Source organism: Lepisma saccharinum, chromosome 6, assembly GCF_977018435.1.
Source record: "Lepisma saccharinum chromosome 6, izLepSacc3.1, whole genome shotgun sequence".
Classification (NCBI taxonomy): Eukaryota; Metazoa; Arthropoda; class Insecta; order Zygentoma; family Lepismatidae; genus Lepisma; species Lepisma saccharinum.
The window spans coordinates 22,825,193-22,853,082 of NC_139234.1; the positions used below are offsets into that span (position 1 = coordinate 22,825,193).

A 27,890-nucleotide genomic window follows, 5' to 3' on the forward strand; every position below is an offset into this window, starting at 1 on the left:
CTTACTTTTGTTTCAAACAGTCAAACTCTTGCGATAAATTATTTGTATTGTACTTTGTTTTTCGTTCGCCGCCATTTTACCGCTCTTGGCTAATCGTAACGGAGAGATTGTATTTTGATCAGTTGACATCGATTAACACTTACGAGCACGCCGGGACTCGAACTCGGACACTTCGGTGGCGAGATCAAAAGTTGATCATTCAACATACACGTTGCTAAGATTATTTCAAGTGCCTCAACACTGCATTTATACTTTCAGAACCGTCCTTGTGGTAGGGAACGGGGGGGGGGGGGTAGAGACCCAGCGACAATAATGAAAATAATGATTATAGGACGTCGTTGTGTAACACCACCGAACTTCCACAGTGCGTAGAGGACAACCAGGCAAACAACTTTTTATTAGCAACGTTTTTCTCATGAAGATCTCGTTTCGACGCTCCTTTCGCAAAAATGCATTATTAACCCTTCAAATTATAGTTTATCCATTTAGAATATTTAAGATGGTGCATCGTTCTCTAGAGACATAATCCCATGAAAAACTACGGTGCCAAAAATGCGAAGGATAAGATGATTAAAGCGTCCAGTAAACGCCGCTTCCGGAATTACCCACAATGCCGCTGCTGAATAGTCTGGAACCCGCCTTTGTAAGCAGGCGGTTGGCAATGGTCCAGGCGTGAGTTCAAAACTTCAGACGAATGCTCCCGTCGCTTGTTCCCGAAATGGCCGTGAAAACTTCAAAAGAAAGGGTCTTTATCGGCAGTGAAGATTGAATGAGAAGGATTGCCCTCTTAATGAAAAGGGAAGATTTGTACTTCCTGGCAATTGCAGAGATGCGTAATACGTATGTAATTTTCTCTCGTTAGATTTTTTAAAAAAAAATACATCCACAATACTTTGTTAAATTTTAACGCCATTGCCATATTTAAAATAACAACACTTATTTAAGTCATACGTCACTTCTAAACTAATTGCTTTATGACCTCCACTAAAGGACTTGAAAATGTTTCCTTCCCTTGGTACATGACCTTAACGCTCTTTAATTACAACAAACTGTGGCTGAAACAACTTCAAAAAAATGTGAAATTCAGAATTTAAGTAGTGTCCATTTGCAATTTTAAGTATGTTGTGTGTACTTTGTACTTTTGTTATTTTTTAGTTCCTTTATCAGTCTACGAGATGGCGCAGTGGTGACACTATAGCCTTGAATTGAATTTTTTTTTTAATTTAAAATTTTGGGAGCGTCAGCACTTAGGCTATTTTGCTCCCGTCACATTATACGGGGCCAGCCCCTTATCATTACAAATAACAACTCTAGCGTTGCATTACTAAAAATCTTAAAATGTTCTGACTTCTGTTAAAAGCTGAGGCTGTATATGGGCACTCAGCACACACAAGGACAAAAAACAGGACAACACACACAAAATTATACTGGCCATAGTGCCAGTCGCCAGAGCCTCGTTAGTCTTTAGTCCAGGGTGCACTACGTGGAAGTGAGGTTGACTTTTGGGCGCCTATGTGGAAGGTACCCCTTACACCCCCACTATAGCCTTGTAATCAAGGGGTACCGAGTTCGTTCCCAGGTGGAGGAACACTGGTTGGGGTTCCATTTTAAACTGTAGGTTCAGTCCTGATTAACCTATCTGCGTATGGAGTGGGCTGAACACAAACTTTATCTATGGTGACCAAAAATATTCCTGCATGGTTTGTTTTTATGGTTTATGTATTTGATGTTGATTTTTCTGCCCTCTTGTCTAATCGCGTTTACCCGACTGTGGCCGAAAAGAAAAACGTAAAATAAAACAAATGAAAAACAAAATCCGGGACTCGAACTCTGAACCTTCCTTAGAAAACCATTCAATGCGCTCGGCTACCGTTGTGGCATTACTTGTTAACTGAAGCATAATCACACTTTTATTACGTGACATAACTTACAATTATTTATTTACACATGATTCTATTTAAATACAATAATAGGTACACTTAAGAACAATATTTTTAAAGTATACGCTAAATTGCAATTATAATGTATCCAAAAAAATTGAAAAGTGAAGGTCTGTTAACAGACCTTCATGGTGCAGTGGTCAGCGCAGCACGAAACTATTGGTTTATTTTACTTCGCTATTCTGTCACTTTTAGCTAATCGCGACGGTGGTGATGAAAAGTGATGAGATGAAAATGATGGACAATCACAAGCACATATGGACAGGATACAGCACAAGCCCCACAGAGCTTAGAGGAAAAGGTCTAAATATGGGCCCCCCTATTTATGTTGTCATTTTCGGAGGGAAAAATTAATATATCAAGCACATGCCTTTAAAATGCATATCTATGAAATATATACTTAAATGTAATAGCATGCTAAAGTATTGAAGGTCTCCATTTTTTAAAAGAAAATGCAATTTCCAAAAAATGGTAAAATGATGTATTTGAAAATTGTGGTCTAAATATGGGTTACTAGTGGTAATATCACAAAAAAACATTAAAAAATCAGTCATTTATCGCTAAAACATTATAAAATTCATATTTATGAATAATCTGTTGTTTTGAAAATCACGCGGAATGGGAAAAATCGAAATTAAGAAAACATCCAAATATTTGTTGAAAATGTGATCTCAACATTAGACCTCATGTTATAGCCCATATTTAGACCATCACGCTATTTTTCATCTTCAATTTATTTTCGCTCTCTGTGGAACATATTTCACAAACAAATCATGGCATTAAAAAAGCCCACATTTGTTTTATGCACCGCTAATATCATAACCTATACAAAGCAGATGAGAATTCAGAAAACGCTGAGTTAAAAACATACCTGCAAAAAGATTTCGGAGGTCGCAATTCTATAACAGCGTCCAAGGCCGAAACTAACCACCACTTTTTCTTGCGAATTGGCACCGCAACCTTTGTCCTTGACAGATAACCAGTTCCAATAGCCTCTGCCAGGCTGCAGCACCCGTGAGCTCTGATAACTCCAAAACCCATATTTAAACCTTCGCCCATATTTAGACCTTCTCCTCTACTGGGTGAATACCAAGAGCTTTGTCAGTCTCCAAGCATGTAGTCCAGTTTGTACTACGAGGAAGAACACCCACAGGGGTGATAATGGCGCAGACCGCGCAATCAAAATTTGGGAAGGAAGATGTTTTCCCCTTTAAATAATGTAAAGTTCAACTTGTACATATGTTTTAAAATATAGGTAAAAATTGGCTGCTTACGGGAAAGTCAGCGCTACGAAACCAAAGATCTCAGGCTCCAACCCTGATTACAGATCATTCATCCTCTTTGTCGCGATTAACCAAAGAGATATACTCTGTCCCAACTATCTCTGGAGCGAGCCCGCGCATAGCGGAAGAGAAGGGAGAATCTAGCGGGCAGAGCGAAACAGTGCACGCTGCAGCGAAGGCTGGTAACTGCACTCGTCCACCCTCCAAGCAATCCCGTCCCTTCTCACGTGTTCATTGGTGGAGCCGTCTCGCGTCACTACTTGCGCAGAGAGTTGTTTTCGTTCGCTTGCTCCAGATAAAACCGGGAGAGAATATAGAAAATCGACGTAGAATAAGCGAAATAGAAGCAAAGAAACAGGTCTGTTTCTTCTTCCTCTTCTTTTTTTTTCAAATCCGTAGCTGGACGTGGTTCTTCCAGACAAAAGAAAATATAGAAAGCCTATATACCAAGATCTAAAATGTCCTCTTGGAACTAGACAACCATACCAGTTGGAAGCGAGCCATGGCCAAAATAATGCAACGTAAAAACGTTGACAGAGCTGAACGTGCGTTGCTTTTCTAGAAGCAGCACCGCGTCATGCCTTATCTCGTTCTGCTTCCCTGAGTAGCAGATCGGTGCCTTGACGTCGCCTGCTTTAGATGCCACCAGATACAGAAATGCATTGTCAGTTCTTTTTCCCACAAAGTAAAATGCTCGATAAAGCTCATTGTTTCCTATAAGGATTACACGAAAGTTATAAATTACATCTTTAAATAGTGTGCTTCGCAATTGCGGAAATGAAAAAGGGTGAATAAATCGAGTGTCATAACTTTACAACGCCATGCGTACCTCAAATGTAACTTTAATGAGTGTGGTAAGAAATCAGTCGTTAATATAGGGTTTTCCAACAGGAGCTACCGGATGTATTGGGGGTTAAGAAACACACTTACTTAATTGGCACGTTGTGGCTTATCAGAAACGTTCTACAGTCTTCAGTTTTTCCTCGCAGTCCTCATTAGGATCTCTTGCCTAATGTGAACTTTAAAGAACTCCCCAACTCTCTGAAAATGACATTGTTCAAGTTACAGAAAAGCATAAAGATTGTTATTTTTATTGCTAATAAGAGAAATGAAGTTCAGCTAGTTAGTATTCGAACAGAATAACAAAATATAAAGTGTTTCGGATCAAAAGTATAGTGAAAAATAGAGGAACAAGTTTCTTTTCATATTCTACCATTTAATCAGAAAAATAAATGGTTCCGCAGTTTCAAAATTACAAAAATTAGAGTTTTACGTGAAAGGTCATGTAACATAAACTTCATGACTAAATTTCACCCTAACTTTAAAGTTTCTTTTCTTGAATGAAGTGTGTAAAACTTATTAACAGATTTTGTGGTTGCTAAGAATGTAGACACTCAGATGCATACGAGGGGTTAATAGCATAAGTGACATAACTACATTCAAAACAGTTTTAATTAAAAAGGCACATTTAGGTAAATTAATACTATGTTTAGCTGTTGGAACACAAACATAGTTGTGCCTCTATGAGCAAGAATTTGAAACTTACTTCTAGCACTGAAATGTTGATACTTGGCAGTTCTAAGTTATACATATAACTCCTTTCCTTACCCCACTTGTACTCTGAATCTATTGGATGCCAGAAATATTACACATTCTTTATTTGTTGCAATACACAAGTAACATGTTAGTTCACTTGATTTCAGTACGTAACTGCTAATAAATATATTACCAAAGTCCGATTCTGACATTTAATGATTAAAAAGGATTACAAAACAAAAATACAGGACTTCACATTCACAAAATATTTACATACAGAAATCGAATTTAATAAATACTATCACTCTGCAGACCAAAATTAGTTTAAGAACATGTAAAAGTATGTTATTGTTTAAACATAATGTGACAGCAATGGACGAATTGAAAAACTTCACAATCGCCAAGTACAAAATTTAGGTCAATATTGTCCTTGGAAACACACTGAAAGAGAAATGAGATGTTAAAAATTTTGCAATTAGTAGTTTATAATCTATGTCACGAAAGTCTGTATAACAATAGGAATTTTAATTCAGGCTCTCAAAACGTGTTGCACACTTTACCGTCATTATGTATCTTACTGAAAAATTTAGATGTTAATGAATTGTATCTACTCTCATGTCTGTAATTTGCCAGTGTAAAGCCCCTATCACACGGAACTGGATTTCTAGTTAGTTGGCGATGAACTAACTTTCTGGGTAGTAATCATGGCCGCCTGGCTGACTGCTTGACTGGTTTTGAGGAATAGGACATGTTCTAATTGCTACTAACTTCTTCGACTAGATTCTGTGGAACAGCCAATCAGAGCAAAGTTTGGCCATGTGAAGATATTCTGTGAGTTTGTAAAGTAGCCTTTTTTTGTCTGTGGCTTCCGAGTGCATACAACACGAAAGGCAAGTTTACAATTGAAAAAGCTAAAATATTCTTCCATACGTGTATAGTAAACGTTGTAAAGTACGTATTTTATCAGCGCCGTTCTTCTCTACCTAAAACCATTTAATGCGATGCGATATTCCTCTCGGTTGGATAGTTATCGTATTTTAAAAGTGTGAAGTGATACGTTGTTTACATCTCGCGCGGCCGCCATTATGGAAACGAAAGACTATCGACAAGTACGGTATAACAAGTACCGTGTGAGGCGAAAACTAGCAAATGGGTAACCAGTCCAGCGTCAACTAGAGCATTCCAAATAGAAATCCAGTTCCGTGTGATAGGGGCTTAAGTTCCGGATATTTATGTTGCCAGTTCGAGCGGGAAAATATGTACATAAACATGCATAAAAACCCTGAAATATGTGTCAAAATAAGTAATATTTTTCACAGTTTTCGATCACCTAACTCATTCATGTGCTATTTTGTATGTTTGTATTACTACAAAATTCCATCAAGGTCCATACATCTAACGTGCATGGCTCTTGTCGCAGAATTAGCAGGAACTGTTTAAGAAGTATGGCTGGCAGTAGTGAAGTATAAAGTGCACAAATACACTTTGATATCTGCGGTGTGATTTACATGACTTTTTGAACAACTACTGTAACGTTCTTGTCACAGAGTGCAGGCTAGAACTAAGCATAAATTTCAACAAAGAACCAAATCCTTCGACGCAAATATTAAAATGTAAACATTTACTTACATTGGTAAGAACACGAACAGATGCTAGTTGCAGGGAATAAATGCTGCATCCATTCCCGCGTCACCGCATGCTGAGTGCTGTAAGAAAATGATTTACTAATTCAGCAATTCCTCCCTATCAGTCCAAATCTATAATTATCATAATACGTATTCATATTCTTGAAAATGAAGCCCCTAGTCGTTAGGCGATCACTTTCTACTTATTTCTAGAGTGTAATGATAGAATCACATGATCCTTTTTTATTATTAGTATGTTCAATGTTATTTTTTTTTAGTGACAGCTATACTTCTTTTTTATGCAGTTTCCAATGTAAACTGCTGTAGGGCTGGCCTACGTAACGGTAAAAGCCAGCTTGCAGAAGGCGGTTAGTTTCATTACTTGTACCTTCAAACCTGCGAGGGTGGAAATTTCCAGTTTTGGTCTGGTTTTGAATCGCCTATATAAAGGGACCCGACTGGAAAGCGGGGTTGGCATTCTTACGAGTTTCTTGGGCAAGAGGGGAGACCTTTGTAAGGTTCTTTCGGTGCCGGTAGACTGGCTGGGCTAGTCAAATGGCTAACGGTCACGGATCAACCATTCGCTTTCTTCGAAATACATAGATAAGTCCACGCACTTTTCTTGATTCGTTTGCTGACAAGCCAACGCTTAGTTTTCGGTGGACATTTGTTATTATTCTTAGACAAAACGTCGTATCCGAGGGAATTAAGGGACACGTTTAATTTCAAGTACAGTATATGTCTATGTGTTTCCGAAAAGCCAAGTAACTAGATGCGCGAAATTTTTAGTTTAAATTTGTAGATTCGACACTGTCAAGGGTCCGGTTTTTTTTAATCTGGGATTAAAGGGACAGTGACAGGGTGGAAAAAGAATCATAACAATTTTGTTTTTATATAATTTCAAGAAAAGTTTAGTCTATTTTTGCGAGGCAATTTTCATTATAAACAAGAAAGGGAGGGAATTAGAGAAACATGTCATGTATGCTAGTGACAAGCTAGATACATTTTTGAACTAGTACTGCTGGTCTAGGCCAGCATACGAACCTCATTTATATACGAGGGTTGGGGAGTAAGTCATGGTAACCCAGTAATAATTCGACAATCGAAGGATGTATTAAATATTTGTTATATACAACTGAAAGAGTATCCATTATGGATATTTTGTTGGTAGGAATCATGAAAGAAAACCCAAGTAACCCTGTGACATACACATGTATTAATGTACAAGTTACAAAAACCTGTCTGACCCTGTGACATACACATGTGCATATGTTACAAAAACTTGTCTGATTATGACAAACCTTCGAAATAATCTCCCGCATTGTCCACATCATGCTGTGCAGTAGGTCCCGTACACAAGCTACCTTATGTGGCCTTGCATTATCGTGGAGTATAATTGCATTATGTAGTAGATCTGGACGCTTCTCCCTAACGGCAGGTCGTAGATGTCGCTACAGGAAGTCTTCCACATCGATGGCAGCGTGCTGTGGACAATGTGGGAGATTATTTCGAAGGTTTGTCATGATCCGACAAGTTTTTGAAACATGTGCACATGTGTATGTCACAGGGTCAGACAGGTTTTTGGAAGCGCAGAAGTGTCCGAGACTGTACAACACATTGATACTTTAACTCTGTCCATGCCCTCTCTAGCATATCCCTGTCAAGTGTGGCAATGGCAGCTCTGACCTTCAAATCATCAAGATCAATGACGGGCATAATGTCAGGGGGAACTACGAGATCGGACAATTCGACCATCTCTTCCAATCCAACGTGCTGGAAATGTCCTGACCAGAGCATTTCTCACCTCTAAGGCCAGGTGTGGTGGTGCACCATCTTATTCAATACCTGACAAAAAAAACTTAAGGCGTTGGTGAATCACCTACATATTCCTCTATGTCAATTCAAAGTTGTGCTGTATGACTTCGAAGTTATAAAGTACCTTTTGGGACACGGTGTATAATCTGATGTATAGAAATTGAAGCAAAATATGTAGCTCGACCAGGACTCGAATCCTAACCCCTTGCATATCGTGGTGCCATTCCTTTATCAACTTAACTACCAAATAAGCCCTGATTTTCCCTGGTCTTAGGCCCTTAAGGTACCGCTGTTTTCCATGTGTGGTATTGTCAGTGATACTGCAACGAGATATGTTGCCATTAAAACAGTGATGACTTCGATGGTACCTAAATTATCCCAGCGTCGAGTTGGTATTACTTTAAGATTTAACGTAGTACATCTTTAAGTACTTTCCTACGAACACACCCTCTCAGTGTGTCCCTCCAGAGCTAGTGTTGCTAACTTTGTTTGTTGAGTAGGATACGCACATATTAATCAAATTAGACATCAGGATGAGAAATACATTTGAATAATTTTTGGAGTGACGTGTCTACCTTATTTCTACTGATAATTAATACTGTTCTAAAATATTGTTTATCATACCGGGTGGCCAGAATTAAAGTTACCCAACTCAGAGCCCTCTGTAGTCTGTTTGAGGCATCGTAGAATTCTGAAATTTGGTGAATCCACTATGCAGACCATGGGGAAGAGGATTGCGATAAAAAATAGTTAATTTTCCGCCACCAGGTTGAAATATGGCGCTGTACTTCCATGATGGGTTGTAATAATGACGTAAACTGCTCCAATTGGTTATGGATTTACCTTTACCTTTAATCTTGCAATAAACGAGATATTATTTTCTCGCAACTTCCAGCCACTAACAAATGTCTTTCTAATTAATAACTGAGCTAAATCACTTAACGTGATTATTTGTACAACCCATCATAGAAGTACAGCTCCACATTTGAACCTAGTGGCGGAAAATTGAACTATTTTTTTTATCGCCATCCTCTTTCCCATGGTCTGCATAGTGGATTCACCAAATTTCAGAGTTCTACGATGCCTCAAACAGGCTACAGAGGGCTCTGAGTTGAGTAACTTTAATTCTGTCCACCCGGTACATCACATGTTGACATGACATCAGTACTGAGAGTGTTGCATTAACAAAATACAAAACTTACCAACTTCATCTGACTTTTTACGACACTCAGTTTGTTGGCCACATAACTTATATTTGTCTTGCATCTTTTGATCTAAATAGATTTGGAAGAGAAGTACAGCATTAAAATATATTGCTCACAGTACTTCTAACACTAAACTTTACTGTACCTGAAGTACATTTGTGCAAACCTTTCTTACAATTAACATCAGTAGCGTACTTATACGTACTACGTCAGGGAATCTGAGGAGCAACGCTGCGCATAACGGTAGATAATGGGAGAAAGCGGGTGGTGGATCAAAGCAGTGCGCGCTACTGTAATCGGCTGGTAGCCGCAGTCGCATTGCCGCCTCCATGCAATTCCTTTTCCTCGCACGCGTTCATTAGTGGAGCCCTCTCGAGTCCATACTTGCGCAGAGGACTTGTTTTCGTTCGCTTTCTCCACAGACTACTGGAACAGAATGCAGGATTCTATTTTAGGGTAAGCTGAAATTAGATGGTGTTGACTAGAAAATTTAGTTTACTAACTATTCATTACATAACAAGGAGTGTATTTCTAAACATAAATAAACTCAGATTTGAGGATTAGTGTTGTTGTATCTCTTAGATTTAAGTCTATATCCATAGAATTACGATTGTCACTGGAACACATACGCGTAACTTTCCGGGAGCATGGTACCGGGTTCATTAAAATTTACATGTTAGGAGTATTATTTTAATCTTATGGAATCTGAGGTTCAATTTCTGCCCTCCCAAAGTTAGGTCCAATGTTGACGCTGGTGCTAAAATATGTAGATATTGTGATAGTTTAAAACTATGAATTTGCTTACCATCTTCTCCAGATTGTTGTAGCTGGCGCTTAGCTTTTCAACCTGCAAGAAAATAATACGTTATGATAAACTACTTGGATATTTCAGCAAGGTTCAGTAACAGTATAATCTCTTCACGAATGGGAAAAAGAAAGTACAATTTTAGTGTAAAGTGTACATTAGTAGGTAACTTCGAGCTTTGAGAAATGGGAAAATCTTTGAAAAAGTGAATAATGTTTAGCAGTTTTCTACAAAGTTACATGTTTACTCATACGCGTCGTAGTAGAAACTATAAGTGTATTAAAGCATGCATTGTCCAGAAAAATATACCAATACTGCAAATAATTCTGTTATGAAAGTTTTAAGAAAAAACTTGATTGTAAATTAAGTAAAACGAATATTGAAAATTTTAAATCCACAAACAAAATAGGGATAAAAATTCATCAAGTAAAACCACGTCCCATAGCTGGAAGAATATATTGTTCTGTTTTCGTTGGTGAATGTAATGCAGGTTTAATATTTTTCAAATGTATTAACAATGTAATCAAAGCACTCATCACATGATGATAACTTTTGTGAGGTAATTTGCAAAACAAATTCCAAGAATTAATTAAACCACTGAAATGAAATATCAGATAATGATAACACCATTAAGCCTTGTTTCCATGATAACCGAAAATCCAATATGCTAACCACGGCAGAATTTATTTTATTTTTAAAAAATAAACTAAACGTTACGTTTCAACCTTCTGGCAAGGTCTTCTACAGACACTGTACCAAATATGAATGAAATAAGGTACAAAACAGGAATTCATATTGAAAGTTGTTTATCTGGAACATTCCTTTCCAGGTGTTCCAGCAGGTGGCCTTCTCCTGTCAACTGTTGTTTCACCTGACAGGCGACTTAGATAAACATTTGCTTTCATCTGGAACGTGGTTGGACTCCTCATCTCACGCTCTTTTTCCTTATTCTATCTTTCTTCATTTTTCTTCCTTCTTTTCTCCTCCTTCGCTTTTGTCCTTTTCACACTTTCTAACACCTTCTTCCATTCTTTGTTTATCTTCAGTTCCACATTCCAGTTCATTGTGTCTTCTTACCCTTTCTTCTCTATTTCCTTGGCCTTCTTCCATTTTCTCACTAGTACTCTCTTCTCCCTTCTTATCTGCTTAGCCTCATCCCACTCTATGTCATGTCCTGTTTCTCTCGTGTGTTTAAATATCGCATTTCTCTCTCCCTTAAGTTGTACATCATCCCTATGTTCTTTCAACCTGTCTTTAATCCTCTTTTTTGTATATCATATGTACACACTCTGACATTATTTACACTTCACTTCGTAGATAATCCCTTCCTTTTTCTCTTCTCTGCTTTCCATTTTCTTGTTTGCATTCTTCGCTATTCTTAAGGTGCTTTGTCCTCCCTTCCTGTACGTTTTAATGCCCGCTTTTCTAACCACTTTGCATATCTTTCTGTGGTTTTCCCCATACTCCTTATGCCAAACCACCTCTCTTTTCCTTTCTCTTCCTCTTTTTCCTTCTCTTCCCCTTCTCCCCTACCACTTTTCTTCCTTCTTCTGTTTATGTCCAGTCTATCTTCCTTCTCGTAGCCATTCTTTTCCAGCTGTTTCCATAGGCAATTTATTTTGCCTTCTTTTTCACATTCTTTCGTGCATATTTTCTTGATTCTGTCCTCCACATTCTGTATAAAATTTATTTTGATCACCTCACTTACATCACTTCTTTTGTGACAGAATACCCCTGCTGCACACTTCTTCTGATGACAAATATTTTCAATTTCTTGTCCTCTCTTCCTATTCATCAATATATCTAGATAGCTTATCTTTTCTCCCTTTTCTATTTCGAGTTCCAGCAAAATCCCTCTTTCTTCATCTTGTATTTCTTTGCAAATATGTCGAGCTGCCTCTTTGTTCCCTTCCATATGCCAAAACAATCGTCCACATATCTGTAAAACAGAATTATTTTGTCACCTCCTTTTTCGATCACTTTCTTTTCCCAATTCAGCCAATGTTGGGGGCCTCAGGCTAGAACCTATATTCAGTCCTTCACTCATTAACATTATTATATCCCCATTTTACTATAACCGTTATTCCAAATGGTTTCCAGCGCCTTCACTACCCTTTCACTGTCCCATTTTCCTATAATTTCTTGTCCCATTTTCTTTCTAACAATGTCCAAAACGTGTCCCCTCTTGATGCTCGGGAACATACTTTTCACGTCTAAGCTAAACATTGTCGTCTTCTTCACATTCAACTTAAGTCCTTTTATGAGTTCCACCACTTGTTCATTGTTCCTTGCTGCTCTGCATTCTTGCTGTCTTACTAACACTTCACTTACTCATTTCACTTTCTTTAATTTCCTGTCCAAGGGTTCCAAAATATTGTTTCTGCAGTCCATTACGTCTCAACTTTATCTCCTCTTTGTGTGTCTTTGGAAAGCCTTTCAAACTGGGCAGTCTTCCTGTCTCCTTTATGCACTTCTTGAATCCTCTCCTCCTACAGTCTTGTATGAACTTTTCTCTTATAGTTTGTTCTTCTTCTGTTCCATAAATCTCCTCATATCCATTCCCTTTTAGGTTTTCATACTTCCTCTCTTACCATTCTCTTTCCATCACCACAATGGCTCCTCCCTTATCTGCCGGCTCTACAACCACATCATTTCTTGTCTTGATTTTCTTCATGCCTTCCCTTTCCTTTTGACTCAAATTATCTACTTTTCCCAGCTTTTCTATTTCATTCTTCAAAATGGCTGCTGTTCTCCTTCTAATCTTGTCTCTTTCTGGTTCTTCTTTTATATGGAGCACTGCTTCCTCAATGTCATCTATAACTTCTTCATAGTCCACATTTCTTTCTTTAACTTTAAAACCTCTTCCTAGTTTTAAAAAGCTTCCCCTTCTTTTGATAGATCTACATTCCCTATTACCACAACTCTTCTTCTGGTGTCCTCCTCTTCTTCCTCTTCTCTTCTTGGTTCTTTCCATCCTGGTCCCTCTCCTTTCTTCTTCAACTTTATTTTCATTTTCTCTCTAAACTTCTCCTGCCAGCTTTTCATTTCGTGAAATGTATATTCTCTCGTAAAAATGGTGAGTCCATCTTCAGTAGATTCTTCTATTCTTGTCAGGTCCTCCTTTATTCTTTTTATCTCTTTTCTTCTTGCCCTTATTTCATTCCATATAAGTTCTTTTTCCATTTTCTGTACCTATATCTTCCATCTCCTGGTGTTGCAAATCACTCTCTTCTTACTTATCTATAATCCTTTCGGCGCTGTGCCTCTCTCCAAACATTTTCTCAGAACAACTTTCTAATATTCTTGTGTCTGGAGGGGAGTGATTTTTGTGTGTGAGTGTGTGTGTGTATATATATATCTTCCTGTTTTGTACCTTATTTCATTTGTATTTGGTACAGAGTCTGAAGAAGACCTTGCTAGAAGGTTGAAACGTAACGTTTAGTTTATTTTTTCAAAATAAAATAAATTCTGCCTTGGTCAGCATATTGGATTTTTGGTAATCAGATAATGCTATTCATTTCTTCTTTCCTACTCGACTTGTATCTTTTGTTTTATATTCCAGTATTCATTCGTTGCAATATCAGTCTATGTCCAATTTGGAAATATTTCCTATTAATATATAATCGGCATTATTAATCATTTATATTATTAATTATTATAAAATGAGGTTCCAGTTAAGTCTCTCGAAACTATTTAAATGTGAATATTGGTTCGTGGTAGTGATCAGATTCTTGTAACGTCAGTTTTAGTTAAGTTATATACGTTGAAAAGGGAATGTATAGAATGACTAAAGAAGAAATGGATATTTTTATGGTAAGTTGAAATATAAATTTTTAATTCAAAAAGTGTTAATATTTCACAATATATTAAACCTTGATTTCTACTCAATAAAAATTTAGAGGTGGTTGTATTTATACATGTGCACTTGAAAATTTAAAGGGCTATTTAAACGGTGCGTTTTTAAGCGATCATAAGTGATCTATTATTATGTAAATGAAGCACTAACAAAGAAAAATGCTATTTTACACACACGAAATTATAATACTCACAGCTGTTATCCCCTTGCCCTTAGAGAACACGATTCAAATAAAAGTCTAAACCAAAGCAGAATGTTAAATTTTGAAGTAATAAACTCTGGAAAACCACATTCCAGATGCATACCACACCATGCCTCATGAGACATGATAATTTTAAGGCGTAAAAAGCTGGTTTTGAAATCTCTCTCCTGTGGGTGGCTAATAGTTCCGTAGGCATCTACAGAATAAATACGAAATCCATATACTAACCTCGTCATATAAATTATTGAGATCACGCTTGTGGTTCTTCAGAAAATTCAGGTACTCCTTAACCTGAAAATGACAAAATTGACCTTACAAGAGACAAAAACTTTACAAAAACATAAAAATGGAAGTTCATTCTGATTTAAAGTGACTTTATCAAACTTCTCAATGACAAAATCAAACATTTCCCTCAGTTTTAGGAAAAAGTTTATATTAAAAGGCCTGTTACTATGTGATGCGATGTTAAAATGTGAAAAAACATTATTAGATAAACATTACTATTTGGGGTGACTAAGACACCATGCGAAGTCAGGAAATGTTTCTAAGAAAAGAGATACTGTGTTTTCTAACCCTAAGATAAAAGTTATGCTATTTAACTTCCCAAAATTAAAGTTACCAGATTTGACTTTTTACACCAAAGTCGTAAAAATTCAATTCGAGAACACTAACCAAATGCACTTGAGGTGCATAAATAAATTGCACTTATAAATATACAGATGAGTCTATGTTCGAAGTGCAAAGTCCTATAGGCCAGAAGACTTAATGATCAGAATCAATATTCCCAATACAGGTATCTAAATAGTTAAGCATAGGAAGAAAAATCTTAACATACATGTGAGTTAAGAGGGCCAATTTTCGTCCACTTATCAGGTTTTCCCACCTGGAAACCGTATTAAATGACATAGAAGCTCCAAAATTTGGCTATAGCTTTATCAACTATCCCTTTATCTGGAAACCAAGCCACATCGCTTCTGTAGCTAATTGTACCAAAATAAATTATTTTCAAAAGTACCTATTTTTGGTAAAACCAAAAAATATGATCCTAATTCCGTCCCCTAGAAAATTCCAAAAGAGCGAAGTAATTACGATTTTTTAAATTTGAGTTTCTTTGTTCAGTTTCAATATTCATATTATTTACAAAAACGTCATTACAAAAGTTAACATAACTAGTAGGATGTAGTGAATTAATACAAAATGTAATACTTATAGGAAATTATAAACCCAAATTTAGCAAAATTCAGAAAGAATATTAGGTTTACAGGAAAACATAAGTAACCTTATCATTATTTACCCATGTTACCCCCCCCCCCGTCTTTACCAAAAACGAAAAGTATGAGGGGATGAAATTAGGAACAAGCCTCAAACTAACGTGTTGACCCCCTCTCAACAAGTGAACCTGACGACACAGACTCACTCACACACCCTTCTATTGACAAAGTACCAAAGCCAACGACGTGCAGAGAATATAAAAACGATTACACCGACGAAAAGGACTTGTAATACTGACATTGCAGTAAATCATTTTACCAAAAAAAGCGAAAAATCTTCGTAAAACCGGAACAGGAGCATCCTGGATCACCAAAAAGTTCACAACTGTCTCTATTGGCCTTCCCCTAGACACATGTGCTGGCGCCGATAGCATTCCTAGCGGCAGGACCGAGAAACTGAAGAGGGCGAAATTAGGAGCAGGGACGAAATTTGAGCCCCCTACCTTAAACTAATTTACTTTGCATTACTACGTAGTTGAAGAAGAAACAATCCAAAACTGTAAACTTACGTCTCCAATTTTACTGTTAATTTCCAAGAGTGTGGTGTGGTCAAGGTCTTCTGGCAAAGTATCCTGAACGAAAAGATAATATAAATTATTGTAAAAATAAATCCCTTGAGCATTGTTTCATACAAGCAAGATTGCTTGGTCAAATTTATATTTCTGCTTATAAAATATATATACTTATAGAGAGCTTGAAATCACAGGTATCATGCTTCTTTTTTTAAAGATTTGTACACGATCGTCCCAAGAAAGGTAACCGATATTATTACGTAGTTAGTATTTCGGTTAACTTTTTTTTGGATCACCCTGTATTTAAAGGACAGAAATACAGATATTACAGTCGTCATAATGTAATGTAAGTAACTTACAAACTCCTTTGTTTTGAAAAGGACAGAAAAACTAGTAATTTAAGTTTTTAGAGAAAGTTTTACAACGTGTTAGATCTGATCTCAAACCTTTACTGTTCTGTACACAGCTTATTGTCCACTAAAGTGCCTCTCCACTGAGAGGAAAAATTCTGTCGTCTGCTTCCTATGAAATGAAATGCAACGCCCACTATAGTGAGCCGTTCCTGACGAGGGAAAGCGACATGTGAAAGTTCATTTTTATTTTCATTCGCGTCTCCTCTGAATGCGCTCTCGTGTAATTCCGGCTGTTTTCGCGTAGTTTCGGCTTCCTTTGTAGAGACATAATGGGCATATGGTAGAGATAACTTGCCAGCGCACTCTATATAGGCATACCCTCTCCGATAGACGAATGGAATGTTCCACACGGCTTCTCGGAGCGCCAAAGTGGGCGACAACCTTAAGGCAGTTGTGCTTATTCTTCTTATTTAAAGCAGTGGTCAAGAATTTTGACTTCATTCGAGAATTGAAAATTACACACAAGAAGATCGATTGATTGATTTAGTTTATTTTACTTCGCGTTTTGTGCCTCTTGGCTAATTTGCGAAGATGGGGATGAGTGATGAAATGATGAAATTGATGAATGGACATTCACAAACAACCAAGCCCGAGCGGGATTAGAACCGTGGACCCTTGGCGTCGCAGCGCGATGTGCTAACCACTCGGCCACAGGGTTCGGCTACACACAAGAAGAAGCAAGAAGCATACAATGTTTAATTGGACGTGCACTTTACTGTCATTTTCAGATGAAAAAAGAATTATTTTTTTTGCCAGTGGTGATGAACCAGCCAACGACCGACCGTGATTTTACTTCAAATCTGGTGTAGTAGTTGGTTAACGCACCGGTGCTCTCTCGTAACGTAAAGATCACCAAACAATGAACAATTAACACTACAAGCTAATACAAAACCGTCGTCACTAACTTTCGTATCAATTGAGAAGGCACAGGAATACTTTATCGAGTCGAGTCGAGTCGAATTTTCTTGAAGTTTTTCTGTAGAAGTACCGTTTCCTTGACTCCCATTTGTTTTAAAGTTGTGGTAATGGCGTAGTGCGATGAATTGGCTTCTGTTACCTCTGCAACTGTCGCTCGAGGTTCGGTCTGTGATGGCAGTTCAATTACGAACTGAGCGTTGTGGTCCTTAGAAGGGCCGACAAGATTTTGGTCCTAAGAAGGGCCTATCTTAATTTTGGTCCTAAGAAGGGCCTATCTTAATTTTGGTCCTAAGAAGGGCCTATCTTAATTTTGGTCCTAAGAAGGGCCTATCTTAATTTTGGTCCTAAGAAGGGCCTATCTTAATTTTGGTCCTAAAAGGGCCGTTTTGCTATGACATTTCGTGTTATATCTGAGTTTTTTTTGTTGTCTGTTTAGACTATTTCTGTAACAATGTCGACGAGTGCCTTTATCAGCCGACTGTTAATAATATATAATATTGCCTCCCGTACTTGTCTGTGTGTAACGAGAACAAAATTTTAATCTTTGGCGGTTGTTTAACACATATATTGTAGAATAAACCAAAGTAAAGTAGTAATATACTTTCAAATCTTCAGTCGAAGCAGTACATCACCGTTACGTCGTTTGTGAAAAAAAAATATTTTTTTTAATTGCATACGAAATGGTGCCATCTGACGGCTATAAAACGAAGCAGTTGTCTGGGTGCTGTTTTACTAAGACGATGGTGGTGTCTGAACACTTGAAGCACTATAAACTATAATCTTTCAGGGGTTGTATAAAGACTACAGATACATGAATGTTTATTACTACATATGGCCAGGGTACCATGACTGCACTGTCAAGAACCCCTGCCAGCAAAGCTAAGATTTCGTCACTTTTAACCGATAGTAACAAACATATTTTTAACAGACATTTTCGTTTTATTTAAAACATGCCCTGTGAAGAGCTCTATGGGGCGACCTTAGAGATGAATATTAAAGATTTCGAGAGCCATCGCAGAGTGACTCTGCACTAACATATCCAAATAAGCAGAAGGAGAGTGTTCAGTGAGTTAGATAATTGGAACCGCCACTAAAACTACAACACCGCGGAGAACCTACCATACCGGAGGGAGAACATGTCATAGTTATAACACCATTAAGCCTTGTTTCCATGATTAAAGACTTTTGTACTTGATACAGAGTCTGAAGAAGACCTTGCTAGAAGGTTGAAACGTTACGTTTAGTTTATGTTTTTAATAAAATAAATTACTGCCTTGGTTAGCATATTTAGTTTTTTATAAACATGTCATAGCTGTTTGTAAACGTTGTATTTATGTATGCAATACATTATAAAATGTTTATTTGCTGTTTCTATTAGGTGTAATTGTTTACAGACCCACACCTATTCCTGGGGAAGCTACAGACTGCGTCCCGAAACAAAGGAGAGGTGCTTCTGTTGGTAAGTGGATGCGGTCAGAGGGAGAAACTCCCTCTTAATTGCAAAGTAACATCTACTGGATCAAGTCTGACTCGGAAATACATATTTACCCGTTGGTGCACGGCTGCCTCTTACTGCTCCCACAACCTCGCGCTAGCACAATTACGGAATCACAGATGATTGTCAACTGCACTGAATTCATCGGCTCTCCCGGAAGGTGAGGGGGGGGGGGCATGCACTTTCTTACCTGCTGACTTATCATGGGACAAGAAGCTATGTAGAGCAGACCTCAGCAATGCAATTACAGAATCTCCGAATGACGTATCGTAACACTTCTTCTTCTTCTTTTTTAGAGCTCTCAACTGATTTTCATTTGAACATTTTGATTTTCTGAAAATTTCGAGAGGGGCAGTAACCCCATCGTCTTCCCCCTGCGTACGCCAGTGCCCGTCATCTGTATTTTTCCGCTTATATATCCTGGATATAATGAGTAATGGCTTATATGTCGATAGTTTGAAGTTTTCTACGCTTGGAGGCACAGCAACCCATGGTTAACGTGTTAAAAGTCAGCTCTATGATAATTGTTTTGAAATGTTGCAACTCTTGAAAGAGTTGTAAGAATGGCGGGACGTGAGCAGTAAATTGTTTATAAATTGTGTCAAGAAGCACACCATCCTGTTTCTCTTGAAATGCTAGCCTATTTTAGAATTTCGGCTTTCCGTTCGAGAAACTGCAGTTCACTCCAAGATGGCGGCCATCTTGTTAGCATGGCATAGAGAGTTCCTCCCCTTTTCCCACAGAATGGATTGGTGTGTGATATCCTCTTTGTCTTTTATAGGGGTTGTTATGCATTTTCGGCTCACCAGATTTTACAATGTTGGTATAGTCAAAATACTATAGTGGCATTGGTAATAATTGTACTCAATATACCACGTAGTAACGTGATGAAAACTATTCGATACAACAGAAAGAGATAAATTAATTCAACTACGCACTTACAATATTTGTGTCGCAATTCTATTTCTAAATTGAGAACCAAGATGTTTAATGTAGAGAGATGTGCAAAATCTGGAGACAAAATTACTAACACTTTTGCTTCGCGTTCCTTACGGTAGGGGAGTTACTCCTTGCGTTCTAACATAGGGTTATAAAGGAAGATAATAATCTTTGCGTAAATCAAGCAGGAGGAGTGTTGCGCTAAATCCTATTCTCGGCCCGGAAGTAGGTGAAAAGAGACCTCTTGACGTGGATAACGAAGTATGAGGTCTTCTGTCCGGGGGAGACCTGGACAGGCAATTGTGGGTGAATTTGTCCCATTCGTCCCATTTAGCTGCTTGTTGGCATCTGTAGACTATATGTGCTATGTGTCAGGAAGTAAAGGAGTATGGAACAGCCTGCCGATCTTAGAGCTATCCTACTCTCGCGTGAAAATAGAGAGTTATTTTTTGCTGAGAAATGGTTCCTCTGACATAAAATATAGCACATGTATCAGTGGATTTATGAAAGGGTGAGTAGTGAAACCGGAAGTTGAGCCTCAAGAAGATTTGCTGTGTGTGTTTGGTAAGAGAATAGTCCGTTATGAGTTTCTGACACATTACCGAACCAAGAAGAAGCATGTCTATGGTCAGATTCTGCAGCGTATATGCAAGGACTTGCGGGGGGGGAAAAGAAGACACCCAGCACTCGATCGCGATGAAAGTGTTGTTTTCCATCAAAACAGTGAAACACAGCTAGAATGGCTTTGGCGAAGTCACGGGTGTCCTAGGATGGGAAAGAAAAACTTGTCCATATGATATACTCGTTGAGGTTGTACAAATCTCTCTCGGTGTCTTATTATTCTTTTTTAACGAAAAACAAGGAGTGGTTCAAGCCAGGAAATAAAAAATCTGTTGGAAGTTTGGACTATTTTGAGCTTGATGGAGGTCATTGATTGATTGATTTGCTTTATTTTACTTCGCTTCTTTTTGCCACTTTTAGATAATTTGCGAAAATGATGGTGAGTGATGATATGATGAAATTGATGAATGAACACTCACAAACACCCATGCCCAAGCCGAACCCCGGGACCCCTGGCGTCATAGCGCGATGTACTAACCACTCCGCCACGTGGGGCTGGCTATGGAGGTTATTATAATGATTAAAGAATGTACTCCTCTCAATGGCGGGTTTAGGGTGGACCCATGAGTCCACCATCCCGTTGTGAATATCATTATTCATAATGTGGATTAACAGGAAAAGTCTCCACTTTAAGTCTTGCATTACATAACAAGTATTCGATGTAGATACCGCTGGTGGGCAGAAGCGACCCCATACTCGTATATCTTTGAATATCAGTTCCACAGCATTGGAAGATGCGTTACTTTAGTGTGTCCAGGTTCTGTGCCAATCAGCAATCAGGGACAGCTATATATTGTCTTTGACGTATCCCCACAGGAACGACGTGCTTCACTGTTGACAGATTCGATCTGAAAGTAGCGATGAATAGTCAGGACAGCCCTGTTCATGCTCATTCAGTCATGCAAAATGCCTTCTGCTTCGATGTGGCCATTTTCCACACACACACACACACACACGCGCATACACATACTTTCGTTCAGTCACGGACAGTTCTGGGTTGTAAGGATCACATTGACCTACAGTAGGTCACGACTTATGTGGTTTTTCTTCGTTTCTTTCCATAACTAGTCCATTGTCGTTTTTAACTCGCTACAGGGCCTTCTCTTGTGCATCACACTTTTTTCTATAACTCTGTACGTAAAATAACGATTCCATTGTCTAAAATATTTCTTAAAGTCAGCAGTCGAACCATTCGGTACATCTTGATTTCTCACAATATTCAATAACAACGTGCATGAAATTTCGTGGATAATAATTTCATGGGACATTAGTTATCGATTGGGTTATGTTGCATTGTTAAGATGCCTAAAAATTCACACCGCTGTATTTGCAAGATGTCTCGAGGTTAATGAAATGCCAACAATGAAATAAAGATATTGAAGACATTTATTGAAAATTGCAGGTAACAAATATTCAGGAAGTTAAGAATACTGTTTTGTTAGAACGGTAGTTCAGTTAATTGTGTCACTTTTGAGAATCTAATTGGAAAAATGTTAAATCTTCACACGGCCATTTTTTTTTCAAGTGTATCTTGTACAGGTGGAGCACTGTTGTATTTAGTAACTGTGTAGAAAAGCGTGTGGTGAATGTTTTATAACTTTCTTTCAGCAGGATTTGGATTTAGACTTCTTGCTGCCTTTTTCTCTTCCCACCCAGTGACGCCTTTTAGAATCTGACTTGCTCCTGGATCTGTGCTCAGACTTTCCTTTGGATTTAAGACTTTCTTTGCTCTTCGGATACTTGTGTTCAGATTTTGCATGTGGTTCGCACACAAGTCGACATTTTGGTGATCGGGCATTCTGTTTTGGACTTCTCGACCTGCTTCTAGATATCGATTCTGATCTTTCGTCTCTTTTGCGTTTGCCTGCTGACTTGTTCTTCCTGTCTTTAGAATGACGTCCTTCAGACCGTGACTTACTTATCGACTTGTGCCTTGACTCTCTTTCCAAATGTCGCTTTGAAGACTTCTGCCTATGTTCAGAGTGATGCTTGCGGAATTTGCTTTTCGAAGGACTTTTAGATCTTGATTTATGCTTACAATGGCATTTCATTGTTGTACCATGCGTGTGCCTGCTTTTCCTGCTCTTCGATCTATGTTCAGATCCTTCTCTACCTTTCGATAGGTGTTGCGATTTCCCACCTTCTTCGGAATGTCCTCTGCGTTCATGTCCATGCTTGGATCTCTCCTTTCCTTTCGGCGATTTTGATCTACTCTTAGGTCTCGACTCCACTCTGCCACTTTTGCCTTCTCCACATATTTCCTTCAAACTCTTTTTGCTTGCATCATGATCTGATGACTTCGAGCAATATCCTTTGCAGCTACGAATGCGGTGCACTGGTTTCCTCCTTTCTCCTCTCGTTCCTCTTTCTTCAGGTGACCTCGATCTGCTCCTTGAACCCGATTCTGATCTTTTCCTTTTACTCTTCTCTCCATGTCTTTCCTTCAGGTTGTTTCGACCTGTGCCTGTGCCTCTGTGCTTCTTCTTGTCCCTGTTGTGTGATTTCCAACGTTCCTCGGAATGTCCCGTGCGTTCCTGTCCATGCTTGGATCTCTTTCCTTTTGGCGATTTTGATCTACTTCTAGACCTCGACTTCACTCTGCCTCTTTTGCCTTCTCGAGATATTTCCTTCAATCTCTTTTTACTTTCGTCATGATGTGCTGATTTTGAGTGATCTCTTTTGCATCGACGAATGCCATGCACTGACTTCTTCTTTTCTCCTCTCTTTCCACTTTCTCCGGAAAGTGACCTTGATCTGCTCCTGGAACTCGATTCTGATCTTTCCCTTTTACGCTTCTCTCCAAGTTTTTCCTTCTGCTTCTTTCGACGAATGAGGTGCATTGACTTACTCTTTCCTCCCTCATTTCCCCTTTCTCCAGAATGTGACCTCGATCTGCTCCTTGAACTCGATTCTGATCTTTTCCTTTTACTCTTCTCTCCATGTCTTTCCTTCAGGTGGTTTCGACTCTCGGATTTTGATCCATAATGTGACTCTTCTCTCTTCCTTTTAATTTGGCTGCAACGACACGATTTCCCTCTCATATTTTCAGACTCTCCCTTCTCATATTTCCTCCTCGAGGGCCTGCTCTTCGTTGATTTGTGACCGGGGCTTTCCGACCTGTCTCCGGATTTGTCTTTACTGCTGTCTCTGTGCTTCTTCTTTTCCATGTTTTTTGATTTCCAACGTTCCTCGGAATGCCCCGTGCGTTCCTGTCCATGCTTGGATCTCTTTCCTTTTGGCGATTTTGACCTACTTCTAGACCTCGACTTCGCTTTGCCTCTTTTGCGTTCTCGAGATATTTCCTTCAGTCTCTTTTTACTTGCGTCATGATGTGATGATTTTGAGTGATCTCTTTTGCATCGACGAATGCCATGCACTGGCTTCCTCTTTTCTACCCTCTTTCCACTTTCTCTGGAAGACGACCTCGATCTGCTCCTGGAACTGGATTCTGATTTTTCCCTTTGGCGCTTCTCTCCACGTTTTTCCTGCCGGTTCTTTCGACTCTCTGGTTTGGATCGATGGTGTGCCTCTTTTTTCTTCGTTTTCAATGTGCTGCAGTGACACGATTTTCCTTTCGTACTTTCAGACTCTTTCTTATCGAATTTCCTTCTGAAGGACTTCCTCTTTGATAATATGTGGCCGGGACTTTCTGACCTGCGTCTGAATTGGTCTTTACTGCTGCCTCTGTGCTTCTTCTTTTCTCTATTTTCTGACTCTCGCGAGCCTATACGTCGTCGTATCGGCGTCACTTTGTATCTTCCAACTTCTTTCGTTATCTTCCCCCTTGACTCAACACTTTTTCGCTCTTCCAGAAGCGCAGTTGGTATTTTGAATTTGATACCCTTCAAAATCTCAAGATAACTCTTTGTAAACTTATACTTACCATGTTTCTCTTTCAGTATGCCATCTCGAACCAGTTGCTGAAATACCTGCTGCAGTAAATCTTTAGAGATCTTCTTTTCACATTCCTTATGAACATAGTCGGTGGATCCGTGGCGATGTTTTAGGCTCTTTAGCGTTTTCATTACAATTTGGGTACATATCATCGTGCTGTGCATTGCGAGTGCTTCTTATCACCAGATAATTTTGAACTTAGAGACCAAGAGAAGGTTTGGAAGCGATAAATTCTGAAGTTAATTTAAAGACACGCTGATCCAAAGTAAAACATTGTTATAATTGTCTCACAGATACAACGCAACAAGTAGCTCAAAAATTGCATTGTTGAAAACCAAGGTAGGACATGCAACGTCTAGCATAAACCAAAACAAGATTAAATAATAAGTTGAAACTGCATTTACTTCGTACGCTCGATACGTTCCAAATGTTGTAATAAGGACATTGGTTTTAGATTTTTTAACCGAAGGACTATTAAGAATAATTTGTATAATTTATCTATTTAATCACCGCCCTCAACAGAGGTAAAACCTCCCATTAAGATGGCAGATACACATATACATCTACACAATAAATATATAATAATGGTAAATTAATATTTGATAAAGGTGCTATTGCACAAAATTAAATTTTATATTTCTGTTTAACTTGCTTTCCTAAAATTCATAAGTTAAGTTGTAATATTATTGGTATTTCGCTCCACCAAAATATTGTGACCTTCCGCGCTACAAATAATTGACCACTCCTGCCGTATCAATAAGGTAAGAATACTTCAAAGGACATGGCTCATCATCCCTTCAAGATGCATTCAAATATATAGTAAGGAGTGGTGACTGACAACAAGTTAGACTTGCCAATTAACTGCGTCCACGGGGTTAATGATTTACATATATTTATATATCTTGCAAATGTAACATTTTTTAAAACAATTTAAAAATCTTTGTACAGAAAGTTATTTTAACTATCCGCGAAACTTGAAAATTTTGTTTAGAACAGAATTAAGAAGAGGTGTGATCAATTGATTTGTCTTTGTATTTCAAGATTTTCTCTTCGCAAATAACAGGTTTATAATTATTCGATTATTGACTCAACAGACAAATAACCTGTCAACTGGATAGCATTTTGTAGAATAACGTTTTTACTTTGTATGCGTTTCGACAAATCAAAGTACATGTTTGTACCTTTCATTATAGAATATAAATTGTTAACTTTCAATTGTTTTACTGTTATAGGCAGACATACAATCAGATCAATGCCTTTTATGTCGCATTCGGTTAAAATTCGAATCCACTATGTTGTATCTTTCTGCGTAATTGATACATGTCTATCAAAAATATGCTTTCCAGGTAAAGCTAGAAATTTACCTCCAAATTCCACTATTTAAATATATGAGGTTCTTCACAATTTAACGAAAATTTTGCCAATTCTTAGATGGTCATAATGAAAAAACCGCTTATGATATATATGCATGGTGCATACATGAGATATTCATTCCTCATTTTGTTTGCGAACATTTTATATCGTACGAATGGGGCATCATTAATTTCAGGCATAACACCAGAAAGTAGCGACTTCGACCAAACTGAGCATCTTAGAGAGATTTGCCACAAAATTTGGAGCATATGCTCTGTTTAAGGAAAAAATGCTGTTATTTATTCATGTCAGTATGTGAGTGCATGCTCATAACCGTGCAGATATTCACTGATAGAGTACGTGCTCTCTTTGCGAGCACGTTCTCAGGATTTTTATTCACACGAAACTAATTACGTGCTGTAAAATCTTGATATATATATATATATATATATATGTTGTCAGTTTTATTTATACGGCCCATTGTTTGCTAAAATAAAACTCTAAAAAAATAATAATATGAACTACAAATGTAATTTGCCTTCCTACTTACTGATTCTTTCGGGACTTCTATTTGCATTACCATGAAGGCTGTCATAGTTAGAAATATTACCAATGGGAAGTGCTCGAGTAGCTCGTACATAATGTACAAAACACAGCTGACAATTTCTGAGAGTGCATACATCTGAAAAATAAAGTACTTATAGTTGTGAGACGTATTTCATAGTAAGTGTCAACTTTGAACATCAAGAATCAATAAAACTTTATTTGTATCTGAGTATTCCATGTTCTTAGAACAATGTTTGGAATCAGGATATCAGTTGTTAATATTATACTTTTCGTTCTATGCACTTGAAACTTCAAACCTCATCTTCTTACCTACGTACACATTGTTTTTCTACAATTCAAAAAGGTTTTTATTCGTTTCAAAATTCCAATTCAATAAGATTTTTCACAATATTACCTAGGTTGACAATTGGGCTACTGAATTAGTTTTACGTACACTAAATTCTATATTTTGATATTGTAGTTAAAATTCGATAATTTTTGCATTAAATATGTCGTTTGCATTTCAAAAATGCTCCTTTGCGCATACATGTAGCTACATATTTCAACACAATGTAAAAAAAAGGTTATTGCATTTCAAGTGTTAGCTCACTCATAAAATGTGTAATTTGAACAAAGTACAAGTATTATGAATTTCTTACCTTAAACTATATTCCAGGGCTACGTACAATATGATTTGTGCTTTACAAAATTACATTAATAAAAAAGCAATAAATAAATCTACAAATATTGTTATCTTCCAGCTAAAAATAAACAATGGAATTTAATAAATATAGATTTTTTTAAAATTTCATCCGATTTAGCCCATTTAACATTTTATTGAATACTTGCTGATTTTCTTGAGGCCGAAGATGGAGAAAATGAGGTTGGTATTTTGGTGGCAGTGAACTGCCATTGGTTGACGAGAGATGGCATCACGTCGAGGTACGCAGGTGTGTGGAAAACATTATGTGGAAAACATATTCATTTGTTCTTGAAATGTAGCACATATTAGCAAATATGAAGCCTGTACCTAAATTAAGTAGGCATAAACTTAATTTTTTTATTAACTGACATATGTGTTACTCAACACAAGCGCCATTGCTGATCCCAACTCTCAAATCGTCTTTGAAAATAAATCAGGTGTGGACTGTTATGCCTATGGCTTCACAATTCTCATAACGTTTGCTGAAAGCACAGATCAAGTAAGATATTTAGTAACACAATGTGATATAGGTTCACCGTGGTTTGATTTGCTTTGTGTGGATAAAATAAACTTTTTGACTTTAGCTATTCAAGCGAGATTCTTTGAAAGGCAGCATGTTACGTCTGTCAAATTATTCAGGAGGAAGAGGTGTAGAGTGACATGTAGAGTGTCCGTCACCATGTTTATTCTCTTTACTTTACACAATGAAAGCTCCAAAAGTTTAAACAAATCGTGAGAGAAGCTGTTGATGAATTCTGCACCAGCATACGTACAAACCCAGCCCTTGAAAACTCGTATCATGCAAGGGAAAACTTAATGAAAATAGCCAAGGGCACTTTTCTGAGCAATAGTTTCGTACCCCACTGTATAAGGGGTATAAATCTACGGTGTTCAGGAAAAAGCACATAAGTCACAAACTGGAATATTCTGTCGCTTTCATTTAAATCACACTGGACTT

General features: G+C 37.8%; 1 protein-coding gene across 1 annotated transcript; it reads right to left on the reverse strand.

Moving 5' to 3' along the window:
* Positions 1–6,388: 6,388 nt before the first annotated feature.
* LOC145989268 (uncharacterized) lies at positions 6,389–26,957 on the reverse strand. Its single transcript, XM_083124593.1, has 7 exons — positions 26,889–26,957; positions 26,234–26,365; positions 16,048–16,110; positions 14,496–14,558; positions 10,210–10,251; positions 9,402–9,473; positions 6,389–6,465 (listed from the first exon to the last, which is right to left on the reverse strand). Exons 2-7 carry the CDS (start codon positions 26,363–26,365, stop codon positions 6,412–6,414), a joined length of 426 nt encoding a protein of 141 aa, XP_082980719.1. The 5' UTR covers positions 26,889–26,957; the 3' UTR covers positions 6,389–6,411.
* Between the last annotated feature and the right edge of the window lie 933 nt (positions 26,958–27,890).